This window comes from Theropithecus gelada, chromosome 2, assembly GCF_003255815.1.
Source record: "Theropithecus gelada isolate Dixy chromosome 2, Tgel_1.0, whole genome shotgun sequence".
NCBI lineage: Eukaryota > Metazoa > Chordata > Mammalia > Primates > Cercopithecidae > Theropithecus > Theropithecus gelada.
The window spans coordinates 87739841-87754038 of NC_037669.1; the positions used below are offsets into that span (position 1 = coordinate 87739841).

Sequence of the window (14198 nt, forward strand, 5' to 3'; positions counted from 1 at the left end):
CTTGCCCTCGCCGGTCCCGCCCCTCCTCTCGAGCCTCAGCGCTCAGCATCACCCGGCCCCCCTCTTCCCCTCGCCCGCCTCGCCCCGCCCCTCCCCTTCGCCTCCGTCCCTCTGCGCGTGCGCGTTCGCCTTCGAGCGCGTGCCCGCGTCTGAAGTCTGGCCGGCGGAAGACGAGCCTAGAGGCGGAGCAGGGCCGTCGCGCTTTGGTGACGTCGTGCCGCCGGCGCGGACGGGTGACGCGGCTGGGCCCGTTGTCTGTGTGTGGGGCTGAGGGGCCCCGGGGGCAGTGGGGGCTCCCGGTGGGGGCAGCGGTGGGGCGGGAGGGCCTGGACATGGCGCTGAGGGGCCGCCCCGCGGGAAGATGAATAAGGGCTGGCTGGAGCTGGAGAGCGACCCGGGTGAGGAGGGGACCGGGAGGGCCAGGGGCTGGGGAGGCCGGATGGGCCCGGAATGCGCCTGCCTGACCATCACCCCCTCCTCTTGTCGCCCCACCCAGGCCTCTTCACCTTGCTGGTGGAAGATTTCGGTAAGAGCCTCTTCTGCCTGCCTGACCGGGGATGTGGGGGCCCACCCCTGCGCCCTCACTCACCAGAGTCTGTCCTTCCCTACTGCTTTCCTTTCCTCATCGCAGGTGTCAAAGGGGTGCAAGTGGAGGAGATCTACGACCTTCAGAGCAAATGCCAGGGGTAAGTGGCTGTACACCAGGGCTGCCCCTTACACCCAGAGTGCTGGGGAAGGTCCCAGAGAACAGGCCCCTTAGGGAAGGCAGTGCCAGGAACCCTACGTTATAAAATCTGACATAAAGAAGCAGCCTTGCTCTCTGAGTGCCCGCCTCCTGATCAAACTGAAACTTTCTTTTCTCCCAGTCTTTCCTTAGCGCTTCCCTTTTTGTAGCAGCCCGCTCCCTACCCCTAACCATCCTTTGGTTCAGCTGCTTTCTTGGCCTTGCAGCAGGAAGACCCAGGGCACGCAGTGCCTTTTGTGCGGTTGTGTAATGTATTAATTTCAGTGTGTCCATGTGTGCCTGGCTTTAATCCTGACACAAAGTCATCCTGTATTGATTGGTTGGGGTGACAAGGCCCCTCCTGGGTGCCCACACTTAGGATCTTGTCCCAGTGGGCCTGCAGAATAGAGGTGTAGGAGAGTAGCAACAGTAGCAACAGTGACTGAACCAAGAAGTCTGCTTTAATTTCCTGGAACAAAAGAGACTGGTGTAGGTGTTCATTTGCTTTCCTGACTTCATTGGGGCCCACAAGTGAGAATTATTGCCTCAGTTCCTCATCAGAGTTTTTGTTCTTGTCTTACTTTGTGTTCTTACCCTGTCCCATCCTTGACCCTCAGTTCCAGCTTTTCTTCTCTTACCCTGAACCATAGACTTCATAAGGAGACTGGGTGGACTCCCGGAGCATCACAGCCAGAAGCTTATGCTTAGCTTTGCCTGTGGCAGGCCTTTGGTGTATGAGAGCACAAGGCCACTTCAGACACAGTATTGGGAAGAAGCCAGGGGAGAGGTGGGATCACAGCAAGGACACCTGAGTGATGACGCAGTGCAAAGGCTCAGTGGGAGAAATAAGGGAATGCTGATTGCCTTCTCCCCTTTGGCTGATTTGGCTCTGCTTCTTACTTCCCCCAGCCCTGTATATGGATTTATCTTCCTGTTCAAATGGATCGAAGAGCGCCGGTCCCGGCGAAAGGTCTCTACCTTGGTGGATGATACGTCCGTGATTGATGATGATATTGTGAATAACATGTTCTTTGCCCACCAGGTCTGCTGGACTCTGTGCTTTGTTTGGAGGTTGGGATGCTGCCATTTTTTTGCTTGGGAAGTGGAAATGGAGGAAGACAGAAGGAGGAGATAGGCAGATTCTAGGGGCGGTGGCTACAGAAACCCTCGCAGAAGGAACTGAGCTCTAATTCATTAAAGGGAACAGCTTCAGAGTAGGGGGGTGTGTGAGTCCACTCTCTGTGTCCTCAGATACCCAGTGCGTATTTGGTAGGTGCTTGTTAAATAAATAAACATTAGGCAAAGATGGAGCTGAGAAGGGGAGTTGTCCAGATATGACTGACCTGCTTTGGATCCCCATTCTTGATGTATGTGGGCTTGTGGTTTGCAGTGAGGGGTACTGTGTATGGGTGACTATTCTTGATTTCACAGCTGATACCCAACTCTTGTGCGACTCATGCTTTGCTGAGCGTGCTCCTGAACTGCAGCAACGTGGACCTGGGACCCACCCTGAGTCGCATGAAGGACTTCACCAAGGGCTTCAGCCCTGAGGTAGGCTGCAGTGCCTTCATCCTGGCTCACAGCCAACTGGGCAGATCTGACCCTGAGGGCCACTGGGAATGCTACCACATGATACTGGGTACTATTAGGCTGTTTTTTGTGTGTGTGTTTTTTTCAAATGATCATTTATATTACATTAGACTCTTAAATAAATTGTGTAAGGCCATTGTTTTTAGGCACAGTTTTGGGGAAAGGAGACAGGCTTAGGGAAGGAGGAGACTTTCCTTAAGTCACACCATGTCAGAATCTTCTCTGTCAGGACTTTTCCTCTCAGGCCATGTTGCTTCCTAGTATCCACGAATTACCATGCAAAGCCAGCACAGTCCATCTCTTTGGGACTCCAGAGCTCTTTTCTGCCCTGACAAACCTTTTAAGAAAGTTCATTTGGAATGCCTCCAGGCTGCTCTCTGAAGCTTTGCCTTCCAACCATAGTCCTACCTGAGGAGAAATTATTCTGATACAGCCTTATTTTCTTCCCCATAGAGCAAAGGATATGCGATTGGCAATGCCCCGGAGTTGGCCAAGGCACATAATAGCCATGCCAGGTGTGTGGGAGCTGTGGGAGCTGATGTGGGGTGCGAGTAGGGGGAGTATCATTTTTTGGGTCTTGACTCTGTCCTTCCCCAGGCCCGAGCCACGCCACCTCCCTGAGAAGCAGAATGGCCTTAGTGCAGTGCGGACCATGGAGGCGTTCCACTTTGTCAGCTATGTGCCTATCACAGGCCGGCTCTTTGAGCTGGATGGGCTGAAGGTCTACCCCATTGACCATGGTAGGCACCATGAGCTGGAGGCCCGTTGGGTGTCTCTGCCTACCTCCTAGGGAGCTGGGGCTCAGGGCCCTCTGGTATGTGGGACCCAGTGGCAGAGGTTGTGGGTACCGACACCTGGCCCTGGCTGGGGTTTTACCCTGCACCATATTGCCTGACCAGCTCCTGACTTCCTGGCTCAACTGCTCTCCCGTGTCTTCCTTCCCACTGCTGGCCTGCCCAAACTCAGGGTTTCCTTCTCGCTGATTCCTTGTCTTGGTCTCCACCAGGGCCCTGGGGGGAGGATGAGGAGTGGACAGACAAGGCCCGGCGGGTCATCATGGAGCGTATTGGCCTCGCCACTGCAGGGTAAGGGCCCTGCACCTGCCCTGTTTTACCTTCTGGAGCTGTACCTACTTTGGGAGGGACAGAGAGTATCCAGGTGATTTGTAAATTGCAAGGCCATATGGTGAATCTGGCAAGATCAGGCTTAGATCATGGGCTCTCAACTCCTTGTCCTATTTCCTGCCTGGGCTGCCTGTGGCCTGCTCCTCGTGGGGCTGGGGGAGGGGCAGGCCTTGGTGGAGCCTTAGGCAGCCCAGGTCTGCTAGTTCACTTCCTGATAGGCCCCTCATACAGCTTGTTGGAAGGTACCAGCTCAGGTGCCTGGCGTGTATGGCTAGTCGCTGCCTGCCTGTTGGGGTGGGGCCTATACCTACAGCTGCAGGTGTGACTGCAGGGAGCCCTGCCAGGATATCTGCCTCAACCTGATGGCGGGGCCGGGGCAGGAGCTGCTCTCACGGCTGCGGCTGTGACTGCAGGGAGCCCTACCACGACATCCGCTTCAACCTGATGGCAGTGGTGCCCGATCGCAGGATCAAGTATGAGGCCAGGTTGCATGTGCTGAAGGTGAACCGTCAGACAGTACTAGAGGCTTTGCAGCAGGTAGGTGCCCTTTCTCTCTGGCCCCTGCCCAGCCCAACCCTCCCTGCATTCCTCCTCCCTTCCCCCACAACATTTGTCTCTGATTCCCGAACACACTCTTTTGTAGATCTGGGCTTCAGCTAACCACATCTTTTCTTTGCTTCCCTTATGGGAAAGGTGGGACTTGGAGTGGGGAGGGAGAATAGCTTCTAAAAGGAAGTTTGCATTTGGGTGTTTTATTTCCCTGTGAGTAAATGGGTAGAGCCAAGGCCATTATTCCTTTAGGTCCTCAGCCCTTAGCTGTTTAAGGTAGAAGCCTGGGTCTACCCTTCCTCCTCTGAGCCTTGGATTCTGTTGTTAGCTGATAAGAGTAACACAGCCGGAGCTGATTCAGACCCACAAGTCTCAAGAGTCACAGCTGCCTGAGGAGTCCAAGTCAGCCAGCAACAAGTCCCCGCTGGTGCTGGAAGCAAACAGGGCCCCTGCAGCCACTGAGGGCACCCACACAGGTACTAGGGGGTTTGGGACCTCTTGTGGGCCTCAGAGCCACCCCCTGATGTCTGACCTGGGAGGCCTAAGCCGGGCAAGTCTTTTTCTGGGGATGTCCTTGGGCAGTGTTCTTCCCCTGGCAGAAGGTAGAGGGAGAGCAGTCCTTCCCTAAAGAAAGGCACCTATAGGCCGGGCGCGGTGGCTCAAGCCTGTAATCCCAGCACTTTGGGAGGCCAAGATGGGCGGATCACGACGTCGAGAGATCGAGACCATCCTGGCTAACACGGTGAAACCCCATCTCTACTAAAAAATACAAAAAACTAGCCGGGCGAGGTGGCGGGCGCCTGTAGTCCCAGCTACTCGGGAGGCTGAGGCAGGAGAATGGCGTAAACCCAGGAGGTGGAGCTTGCAGTGAGCTGAGATCCGGCCACTGCACTCCAGCCTGGGCGACAGAGCGAGACTCCGTCTCAAAAAAAAAAAAAGAAAAAAAAAAGGCACCTGTAAAGGGCTGCTATTACCACAGGCCCCTGGGCCCTTCTCTGTAATGTACACTCCCTTTCTAGTTTTCTCTAGAGGCATTTTTTTTTCTGCCTCTTTTTTTTCCCCATCTCATTCTTTTCCCTGTCTCATTGCGGGATCATGACTTAGAGCTTGCTGACTTCCATTCCACCGGCTGGCTCGGCTGTTCTTCCCTGGGAAGTGCTGTTCCACAGGGCTGGGGAGACCGTGAGCTTTTCTTGGAGATCCTACTGGAGGTCCTGCCTGTGTTCTTGCCCTGTCTCAGATGGTGCAGAGGAGGCGGCTGGTTCATGCACACAAGCCCCATCCCATAGCCCTCCCAGCAAACCCAAGCTGGTGGTGAAGCCTCCAGGCAGTAGCCTCAACGGTGTTCCCCCCAACCCCACTCCCATTGTCCAGCGGCTGCCAGCCTTTCTAGACAATCACAACTATGCCAAGTCCCCCATGCAGGTAAGCTGGGAGCACCCTTGCAGGATTCTCTACTTGATTCTCTTGAGAGGCTGCAACAGGCAATTTCCCCATGTGGTTCCTTGGTGTTCACCCTTGCTATGGCTGGGTCAAGCTGCCTGGGCCTGGGATGCTAGATTCCTCTGCCTGATACAAAAAGGCCTCACAACAGCAGGGGCTTAGGGAGGCAGGGAGAATTCCTTTGAATTTAATCTACTTACGTGACTGTGGGATTAAATGTTTAGGTCACGCTCCTTGGTACAACTTTATGAGTTGGGTTTTACTGGCAAAATAAAGGCTTGTGTTTCAGGGCACTCTGTTTCTCTTAGAACCCCTCCGTGGGTTTCTATGCAGTGTAAGTGGGTGGCAGCCACCCCACAAGCCAAGGACAGGCCGTGGAACACCTGGAGGGGTTCCGCTGACTCAGTCTGGAAAACCATGTTTGGCTTTCTCTCTGGCTGTGAGTGTCTAGGCTCAGCCTGGGCCGAGCAGTGCTTGTTTGTAACTGCCCTGGTCTTTGTCCCAGGAGGAAGAAGACCTGGCGGCCGGTGTGGGCCGCAGCCGAGTTCCAGTCCGCCCACCCCAGCAGTACTCAGATGATGAGGATGACTATGAGGATGACGAGGAGGATGACGTGCAGAATACCAACTCTGCCATTAGGTCAGCCCCAGCTTTCTAAGGCTACCAGGCTCTGGGTGCTTCAGATCTCATTCTGAATATCTCAGTCTGTGTCTGAGAATGCCCTGCAGCAGATAATGTTGAGCACCTGCAAAATTTGGGGCCCTGGGGGAGGCTGGCATGATGGGGCTGACCCCAAGTGTCCAGGAAGTTTTTGGTGGACTGGGGGGTAAGCATATAAGCATAGATCATGTCCTGTTGGAAGTGGCCTTTTAGCCAGGCCTTGAAGGATTGGTTGGGGCAGGGATGGAGATGTGGGTGGTGGGGAGGCAGCTTTGCTGGAACACAGGGCATTGGCAAAAGGCCAGGAGTGAGATGGCTGGAATAGAGGAAGTGTCTTTTGAGGACACTTGGCTGCAGCTGACAGAACTTGATGCCAGGCTTAGCAAGGCTAGTTCAAGCTGCTTAGACCAAGTATAAGGAATTTTAGGGTCAGCCCCTGGAGGTCAGGATGTGTTTAAGCCATTCTGGGTACTGCTGGGTATGGTCACCTGGCCCGTTCCCTTGCTTCACATCTTCTCCGGCCCCACAGGTATAAGCGGAAGGGAACAGGGAAGCCAGGGGCATTGAGCGGTTCTGCTGATGGGCAACTGTCAGTGCTGCAGCCCAACACCATCAACGTCTTGGCTGAGAAGCTCAAAGAGTCCCAGAAGGACCTGTCAATTCCTCTGTCCATCAAGACTGGCAGCGGGGCTGGGAGTCCGGCTGTGGCAGTGCCCACACACTCGCAGCCCTCGCCCACCCCCAGCAATGAGAGTACAGACACGGCCTCTGAGATCGGCAGTGCTTTCAACTCGCCACTGCGCTCACCCATCCGCTCGGCCAACCCAACGCGGCCCTCCAGCCCTGTCACCTCCCACATCTCCAAGGTGCTTTTTGGAGAGGATGACAGCCTGCTGCGTGTTGACTGCATACGCTACAACCGTGCTGTCCGCGATCTGGGTCCTGTCATCAGCACAGGCCTGCTGCACCTGGCTGAGGATGGGGTGCTGAGTCCCCTGGCGCTGACAGGTGGGCCTTGGACTGGCTCACTGGCCACTTGGTGCACCCAGGAGGGAGAAGGGAAGTGGCCAAGTGACCACAAAGTGTCCTGCACTCTAATGATTTTCTTGTGACCTCTCTTCCCAGAGGGTGGGAAGGGTTCCTCGCCCTCCATCAGACCAATCCAAGGCAGCCAGGGGTCCAGCAGCCCAGTGGAGAAGGAGGTCGTGGAAGCCACGGACAGCAGAGAGAAGACAGGGCTGGTGAGGCCTGGCGAGCCCTTGAGTGGGGAGAAGTACTCACCCAAGGTGAGCCTCCTTTGTGGCTTTCTCCTTTAATCCTGGCAGAGGGTAGGGCCTGAGCGCCTCCTGCCCGGGTGCCAAGTTCTTGATGGGAACTTTGGTGTGAAGATTGGCTGGAGCCATGTGCCAGGAAGACTTTCTGGGTTGGGTGGTGGCAGGGGCCTCTGTAGGCATGGACTCGCTGCTCATCCTTGCCTCTAGCTGCCTATTGCTCGTGGGGCTTTGTTGCTGGCCAGCCCCCATCAGAGGTGCAATGCTGGGTTTTGGCAGGAGCTGCTGGCACTGCTAAAGTGTGTGGAGGCTGAGATTGCAAACTATGAGGCGTGCCTCAAGGAAGAGGTAGAGAAGAGGAAGAAGTTCAAGGTGGGTGATCTCTCCAGTTGCCTGATCTGGCCTCTCCCAAGGTCTGCTGGTGGCTGCTCTGGCAAGATTGGCTCCAGTGCTCTCAGCCTTCTCCTCTCCTACAGATTGATGACCAGAGAAGGACCCACAACTACGACGAGTTCATCTGCACCTTTATCTCCATGCTGGCTCAGGAAGGTGAGGCGATGTGCTGCTGGCTTAACTGGAATGCCCTGCTGAGGGCCATGTCCTTCAGCTTCCCTCCCGTGGCCTCTCCTGAGGCTTGAGCAGACCTTGGGGCACAGGGAGGGCCATGAGAGCCTTAGCTCCTGGCCTGAGGCAGCCAGCACCTGCTCAAGGGTCTGTGCCTCTCCACAGGCATGCTGGCCAACCTAGTGGAGCAGAACATCTCCGTGCGGCGGCGCCAAGGGGTCAGCATCGGCCGGCTCCACAAGCAGCGGAAGCCTGACCGGCGGAAACGCTCTCGCCCCTATAAGGCCAAGCGCCAGTGAGGACTGCTGGCCCCGACTCTGCAGCCCACTCTTGCCGTGTGGCCCTCACCAGGGTCCTTCCCTGCCCCACTTCCCCTTTTCCAAGTATTACTGAATAGTCCCAGCCAGAGTGTCCAGGCCCTGGGAATGGGAGGAACCAGGCCACATTCCTTCCATCGTGCCCTGAGGCCTGCCACAGGGCAGATCAGCCCCATAGTGCTCAGGAGGCAGCATCTGGAGTTGGGGCACAGCCAGGTACTGCAGCTTCCTCCACAGCCGGCTGTGGAGCAGCAGGACCTGGCCCTTCTGCCTGGGCAGCAGAATATATATTTTACCTATCAGAGACATCTATTTTTCTGGGCTCCAACCCAGCATGCCACCATGTTGACATAGGTTCCTACCTGACTATGCTTTCTCTCCTAGGAGCTGTCCTGGTGGGCCCAGGTCCTTATATCATGCCAGGGTCCCAACTACAGGGTCCCAGCTGGGGGCCTGGGTAGGCCTTGGGCCCTGCTGCTCTAGCTCCAGCCACCAGCCTGTCCCTGTTGTAAGGAAGCCAGGCCTTCTCTCTTCGTTCCTCTTAGGAGAGTGCCAAACTCAGGGACCCAGCACTGGGCTAGGTTGGGAGTAGGGTGTCCCAGTGGGTTTGGGGTGAGCAGGCTGCTGGGATCCCATGGCCTGAGCAGAGCATGTGGGAACTGTTCCGTGGCCTGTGAACTGTCTTCCTTGTTCTAGCCAGGCTGTTCAAGACTGCTCTCCACAGCAAGGTTCTGGGGCTTTTCGCCTTCAGTGTTGTGGCCCTAGATATGGGCCTAAATTGGGCTCTAGGTCTCTGTCCCTGGAGCTTGGGGCTCAGAGGAGCCTCTGTCCAGCCCCTCAGTATTACCATGTCTCCCTCTCAGGGGTAGCAGAGACAGGGTTGCTTATAGGAAGCTGGCACCCTCAGCTCTCCCTGCTACTCCAGCTTCCTCAGCTTCTGCAAGGCACTCAGGGTGGGGACAGCAGGATCAAGACAACCAGTTGGAGCCCCTGTGTTCCAGAGGGCCTGATGCCAAGGGGTAATGGGCCCAGCAGTGCCTCTGGAGTCCAGGCCCCAACACAGCCCCGTGGCCTCTGCCAGATGGTTTTGAAAAAGGTGATCCAAGCAGGCCCCTTTATCTGTACATAGTGACTGAGTGGGGGGTGCCGGCATGTGTGGCAGCTGCCTCTGGGCTGAGCACAGCCTGACCCCTCTAGCCCCTGTAAATACTGGATCAATGAATAAAACTCTCCTAAGAATCTCCTGAGAAATGAACCCTCCTGTGGTTGCTGGCCTGAGATGTGCAGGCTGGGCTATGTGTGTGTGGTGGGACGGGGGGGCCTTACTAGACCTCGTGTGCTCAGGGCCCTGGGACCAGAAAGGTAAAAGTATATGATCCTTGAGTGTCCAACTGTCTTGGGCCAGAGATCCTTGGGATCCTAGGCCTGGGATTTGGACCTGAGCTGAGGAGGGCTTCAGGTGGACTGTAGACAGGGTGTACTTTCTGGGGAGAGGGCCATGGCTTTCACCAAATCTGTGGCTTTGCAACCTGGAGAGGTGCTGGGACTCTGGGTCAAAGAGGCAGGGCTGCCTCTAATCTTGCCTGGTGTGTTCTCCCTGGGAGGGTGCTGGGCATCTCTTCCTTGTTGCGTTTGGACAGGTAAAGCAGGTCAAAGCTGCCACCTCTGTCCCGCTCTCCTCTGCCAACTGCATCATCTGCTGAGGCTGCTGCATCCCCTCACTACCCCACTGGCAATGAATCCTGCAGAGGGGTCCTCATGCAAGCAGCTAAGGCACAGCTGGACTGCTTAGAAAATTCAGCTTTAATGGCCTCAGCCCTTCTGTCTCAGTCTAGTAGTCCAGGGCACAGATGAGGGCCACACCACGCTTTATCCAGTGTCGCTGGGGCTGATGGGTGGGGATCTCCACAGCAATGACATAGTTGGTGGAGTGTCCTGTGGTTGATAGTGTTCCTGGAATGGGCAAGGAGGGGGACGGGTTAGGTCATGCCCTATTACTACTAGAGCAGGGATAGCGTAGGGGCAGGGCAGTGGGCAGGCTAAGCTGAGGACAGGGAGGGGGCCCTGACCCAAGAGGAAGCCTGCCTGGTGAGGGGGTCTGGCCAGGGTTCAAGTCTGCCCAGGGTTACTGTATTGGGGACTGAAGATAGGGATGGCAGAGTTGATGCCACTTTTCATTCTCCGATGGACCCAGTCCAGACAAGTTCCTGCTCTGGGCCTCAGTTACCCCTCTGAACTCCCAATGACAGGCTGGGGCTTGTAGGCTCTTGGGGCCCAAGGTGGGCCTGCTGAGGGAGGCATGTAGGATAGGAGCTCAGGGGTGCTCCCCACAGCCAGATGGCAGGCCTTTGGCATTAACCTGCCTGCTGCTTGCTGGCCTGGCCCAAATCTCTGTTGTCCTTCCTTGTTCAGCTAACCTGGATCAGTCTGACTGGCTTGGGCTGGGCCGGGCTGGGTTAGTCCTGGGTCCCCCCTCATAGTGTAGGCTCCCACCCCAGGCCTCATACCAGCACGAGTCAGTGTCTTGTAGATGGGGCACAGGTAAAAGTCCTGGTCCTGAGCCATGCGGTTGGGTGTTGGCAAGAGCCAGATAACGGCCATCTCTGTGTACAGCTCCTTGGGCTGAGACTCGGCCAGCTGGAAGGCCTCTGGATCCCAGCGGGCACCTTCCAGGAATAATCCATGGATATAGCACCCTACTTGGGGTCTTTGTGTTAACTCCGATGGTGTCTCAAGCATCACCTGTGGGTAGACACAGACACACCCCTCACACACAACAATACCCAGAATCTGGGTTAGGAGGCACAAAACTCCCTTCTGAGCTCTGCCTAATGCTGCCTGCCTGCCCATCATCATGTACGTACCACGTTAGCCCATGGCCTGTGGTCTGTGCCCTGCCTCTGTGGATTTCTGATGGACCCAGGCCAGACCCGTTCCTGGGACTCATGGCCTCTTCTGGCTTGGGTCTTTCCATGCCCTGGCTTAGGGAGCCCCCAACTGCCAACCAACCGTGGCCTCAGAGCCTCTCCTCCTTGGGCTGTACCCTAGCCTGTCACCTGACCCGGCCCTGGCTGTGCCCAGACCTTGAAATCAAAGGAGATGGTGTCGATGGAGATGACAAATTTGCGGGCAAAATTCTGCAGAGTGCCTGTTAAAAAAGCCTGGGGGAAGAAGAAGCCACTGATCCAGAAGACAGCTGGGATGCCACCTTGGATCCAGGCCTGCAGGAAGTCCAGGCGTTGCAGCAGGTCCATGACCCATGAGGACAGAGGCTTGAGCGATGGGTAGGCCTTGGCACTCCAGAGCTGAGGCACAGTATTGTTGTACAGGCTGGCAGCCATCAGCTCCAGCTGTGAGGACATCACCACCAGCCCCTTGAGTGCCTTGAGTAGGTCTTGCAGTGTCTGTGTGATCACCTGCAGCAGCCGATTGTACCTGTGAGGCCAGTGGCAAGAGAATAGGTAGTGGGCTGGGGTCGCGTGGCAGTAGCTATGCTCCCCAGCTCAAGGCCACAGACTGAAAAGCAATGGCAAAATACAGAGACTAAGAGCAGAGAACTGGGTCAGGTGGCCTGGGTACAAATCCCAGCTCTGGCCCTTAGCAAATGTGTGAACTTGGACTGGGATAGCTTACTGAATATTTTGGGGGCACAGTTTACTCGTCTACAAAATGTGAATAATAAAAATATGGCTGAGTTGGCCAGGCGCGGTGGCTAACGCCTATAATCCCAGCACTTTGGGAGGCCGAGGCAGGTGGATTATGAGGTCAGGAGATGGAGACCATCCTGGCCAACATGGTGAAACCCCGTCTCTTAAAAATACAAAAATTAGCTGGGTGTGGTGGTGCACGTCTGTAGTCCCAGCTACTCAGGAGGCTGAGGCAGGAGAATCGCTTGAACCCGGGAGGTGGAGGTTTCAGTGAACTGAGATCACACCACTGCTGGCAACAGACAGAGACTGTCTCAACAACAAAAATGGCTGAGTTAGAGGTGTAGCACTTGGCATGGCACCTGGCCCATAGTAACTCCTGTTGTCATTTCTCTACAGTCCAGTGGCCACTGACTTGGGGCGGGGGTGTGGCGAGGTGATTACCTAATGACCTCTTGTACTAGCACTGTGTTCATTGATTCCTCATACAGCACTGGGTACTTGGTCATCACCCATTGCAAGTTGATAGGCTCAGGCACCTTGAGCAGAATGTTTTGGGTGACGTCCTCCACTATCTGCAGGGGCAAAGGAACACGGGGGTCAAGGCTGGCCCCCCTTATCCCCTGTGTGATTCCACATACACAGAGCTCCTTCCCACAGGGGAGTGGGCAGGATGGTGGAGCCCAGCCCGTCCAGCCCTTGGGCCCCTCCCTCTGACACCACCTACCTCCTCCCGGCCCCGGCCGCCTGCAGAAGATGATTTGGGTTGCAGCTGGATGATAGTGCCCAGGAGAGCGAACGTCTCGTTCTGGGCAAAGGTGATGTTGGCATTGTCATGCAGGCCAAAGATCTCAGGCATATCATTGAGTGGGAGGCTCTTGATGTAGGAGAGGTAGCCCTAGGAGGGAGGAGGCCAACATGGAAGCCCCTGGCTTGCTCCACCCCAGCCTTCAGAGTTACCCTCCAATGGAGCACATCCCCACTTGTCATATCCCCCACTTGTCACTCCTGCTTATAACCCTTATGCATGTCCCTGCCTTCGGACTCCAGGCCTCTGAGGCACTGTGTGGCATGGCCTTTGCTTCCCTCCCAGCCCCCTTGTTACTGCCATCCATTCCCTGCCCCTCTATTCAGTGGCCCAAATTTGTCAGGCTCCTTCCTGCCACAGGCCCTTTGCACTGATGACCCACACAACCCAGCCCTGGCTCATGGCTTCTCCCCACACATCTTAGGGGAAGCATCATTTCTGTGGCAGCCCTCCCTGACTGTGGAGTCTGAGCCTTGTTACCATCTTGGAGGAGCTGCCCTAAGCCTCCACTGAGTAATTCTACACACGAAGTGGCTGACCAGGAGTTCACGCACAGAGGCGAGCCCCAGTGGGCAGGGACTGACTCCCTCGCCAAGGCTGTCTTCGTGGGATGGATTGATTGATGAAAAGAACGCTGATGGAGGGTGGGGGCTGCGTCTCCTCCCACCCAGCACCAAGGTGCTCATGGTACCCTAGAACCCCAGCCTAGCAGGCCCCTCCTGTGTAGCCCTTTGGGCTGGACTCACGTGGAGGTCATAGGTGGGTGGGATCTGGTGGTAGATGCCCGAGGCACTGTAGCTGTGCTCAGGGGAGAGCACGTCAGGGTTGTAGAAGTCCTCCAGGATGTTCATGATGCAGCGCCGGTCCCAGTCATCAGTAACACGGCCCCCGTAATTGATCTCCCCTGCCGTGTACTTGAGGACCTATGGGGTGGGTGGGTGAGGGCTCCCCTAAGTGCCCAGTCCCCCAAGTCCCAGTCTGCCCCAGGCCCACCTTGTAGGGGATGTCATCATATTCGTCCAGGAACATCTTGAGCTGGCTGATGCAGATGCGCAGGTCTCCGTCCGTGAACTCATAGGGGATGTTGAAGCCCAGGGGCCCAAACTTACGGCGTTCCAGGGCATTCCCATGGAACAAGCACAGAGACAGCAACAGAGACTTGAACTCCATCACCTGGGGGAGGTGGGAGGCAGGGGAGGTGAGGAACCGGGACAGGGGCCAGGTATGATGGGCCTGTGTGCCCAAGTGTGCCTCACCTTGTGGCAGGAGTTGAGGAAGTCTTCACTAAGGCTACTGTAGGACTTCAGCAGGTTGGCCTTGACACCGCGTGGCGGCTCAATGGTCATCTTGGAGCCGTTCTGCAGGATGGACACTGGGAACTTGTTGCTGGGCAGGCTGGTGAGCCAGAGGCGGAAGTCCCTGTGTACCTGATGGCCATGGCTCCACGTGAGCATTGAGATCCATGCCTGGTGGCCATCCTGACACCAGGCTGCCTCCTGCT

The 14198-nt window shown here is 56.2% G+C and overlaps 2 protein-coding genes across 4 annotated transcripts in view; one reads left to right on the plus strand and one right to left on the minus strand.

Moving 5' to 3' along the window:
- The first annotated feature begins 133 nt into the window (after nt 1-133).
- On the plus strand, nt 134-9494 carry BAP1 (BRCA1 associated protein 1). Of its 3 annotated transcripts, none has more exons than XM_025375761.1 (17): nt 134-398; nt 497-526; nt 632-686; nt 1634-1766; nt 2156-2275; nt 2768-2829; nt 2912-3054; nt 3321-3399; nt 3852-3975; nt 4316-4463; nt 5228-5412; nt 5936-6069; nt 6620-7098; nt 7216-7376; nt 7641-7733; nt 7838-7910; nt 8091-9494. In XM_025375761.1, the coding sequence occupies exons 1-17, from the start codon at nt 362-364 to the stop codon at nt 8222-8224; spliced, it is 2190 nt and encodes a 729-aa protein (XP_025231546.1). In that variant the 5' UTR covers nt 134-361; the 3' UTR covers nt 8225-9494. The 3 variants fall into 3 exon arrangements, with proteins under 3 accessions (XP_025231546.1, XP_025231545.1, XP_025231547.1); XM_025375760.1 differs by having other exon boundaries at nt 7572-7733; nt 8091-9493; XM_025375762.1 differs by having other exon boundaries at nt 3906-3975; nt 8091-9493.
- Nucleotides 9495-10022: 528 nt separating this feature from the next.
- DNAH1 (dynein axonemal heavy chain 1) overlaps nt 10023-14198 on the minus strand; it is an 85014-nt gene continuing 80838 nt past the window's right edge. Inside the window, exons 72-79 of the mRNA XM_025375515.1 lie at nt 13954-14124; nt 13691-13870; nt 13444-13620; nt 12617-12787; nt 12334-12464; nt 11326-11677; nt 10750-10984; nt 10023-10195 (exon numbers count right to left, since the gene is read on the minus strand). Coding sequence (XP_025231300.1) covers nt 10074-10195; nt 10750-10984; nt 11326-11677; nt 12334-12464; nt 12617-12787; nt 13444-13620; nt 13691-13870; nt 13954-14124 — 1539 coding nt within the window. The 3' untranslated portion in view covers nt 10023-10073. The remainder of the gene's footprint in view (nt 10196-10749; nt 10985-11325; nt 11678-12333; nt 12465-12616; nt 12788-13443; nt 13621-13690; nt 13871-13953; nt 14125-14198) is intronic.

Excerpts from the sequence above, each read along its gene's own strand:
- BAP1 (XM_025375760.1), top strand. The coding sequence starts at position 362 with ATGAATAAGGGCTGGCTGGAGCTGGAGAGCGACCCGG. Across the intron at positions 3,400-3,851 it reads ATTGGCCTCGCCACTGCAGG|GGAGCCCTACCACGACATCC; the intron begins GTAAGGGCCCTG and ends CTGTGACTGCAG. Across the intron at positions 7,734-7,837 it reads AGAAGAGGAAGAAGTTCAAG|ATTGATGACCAGAGAAGGAC; the intron begins GTGGGTGATCTC and ends CCTCTCCTACAG.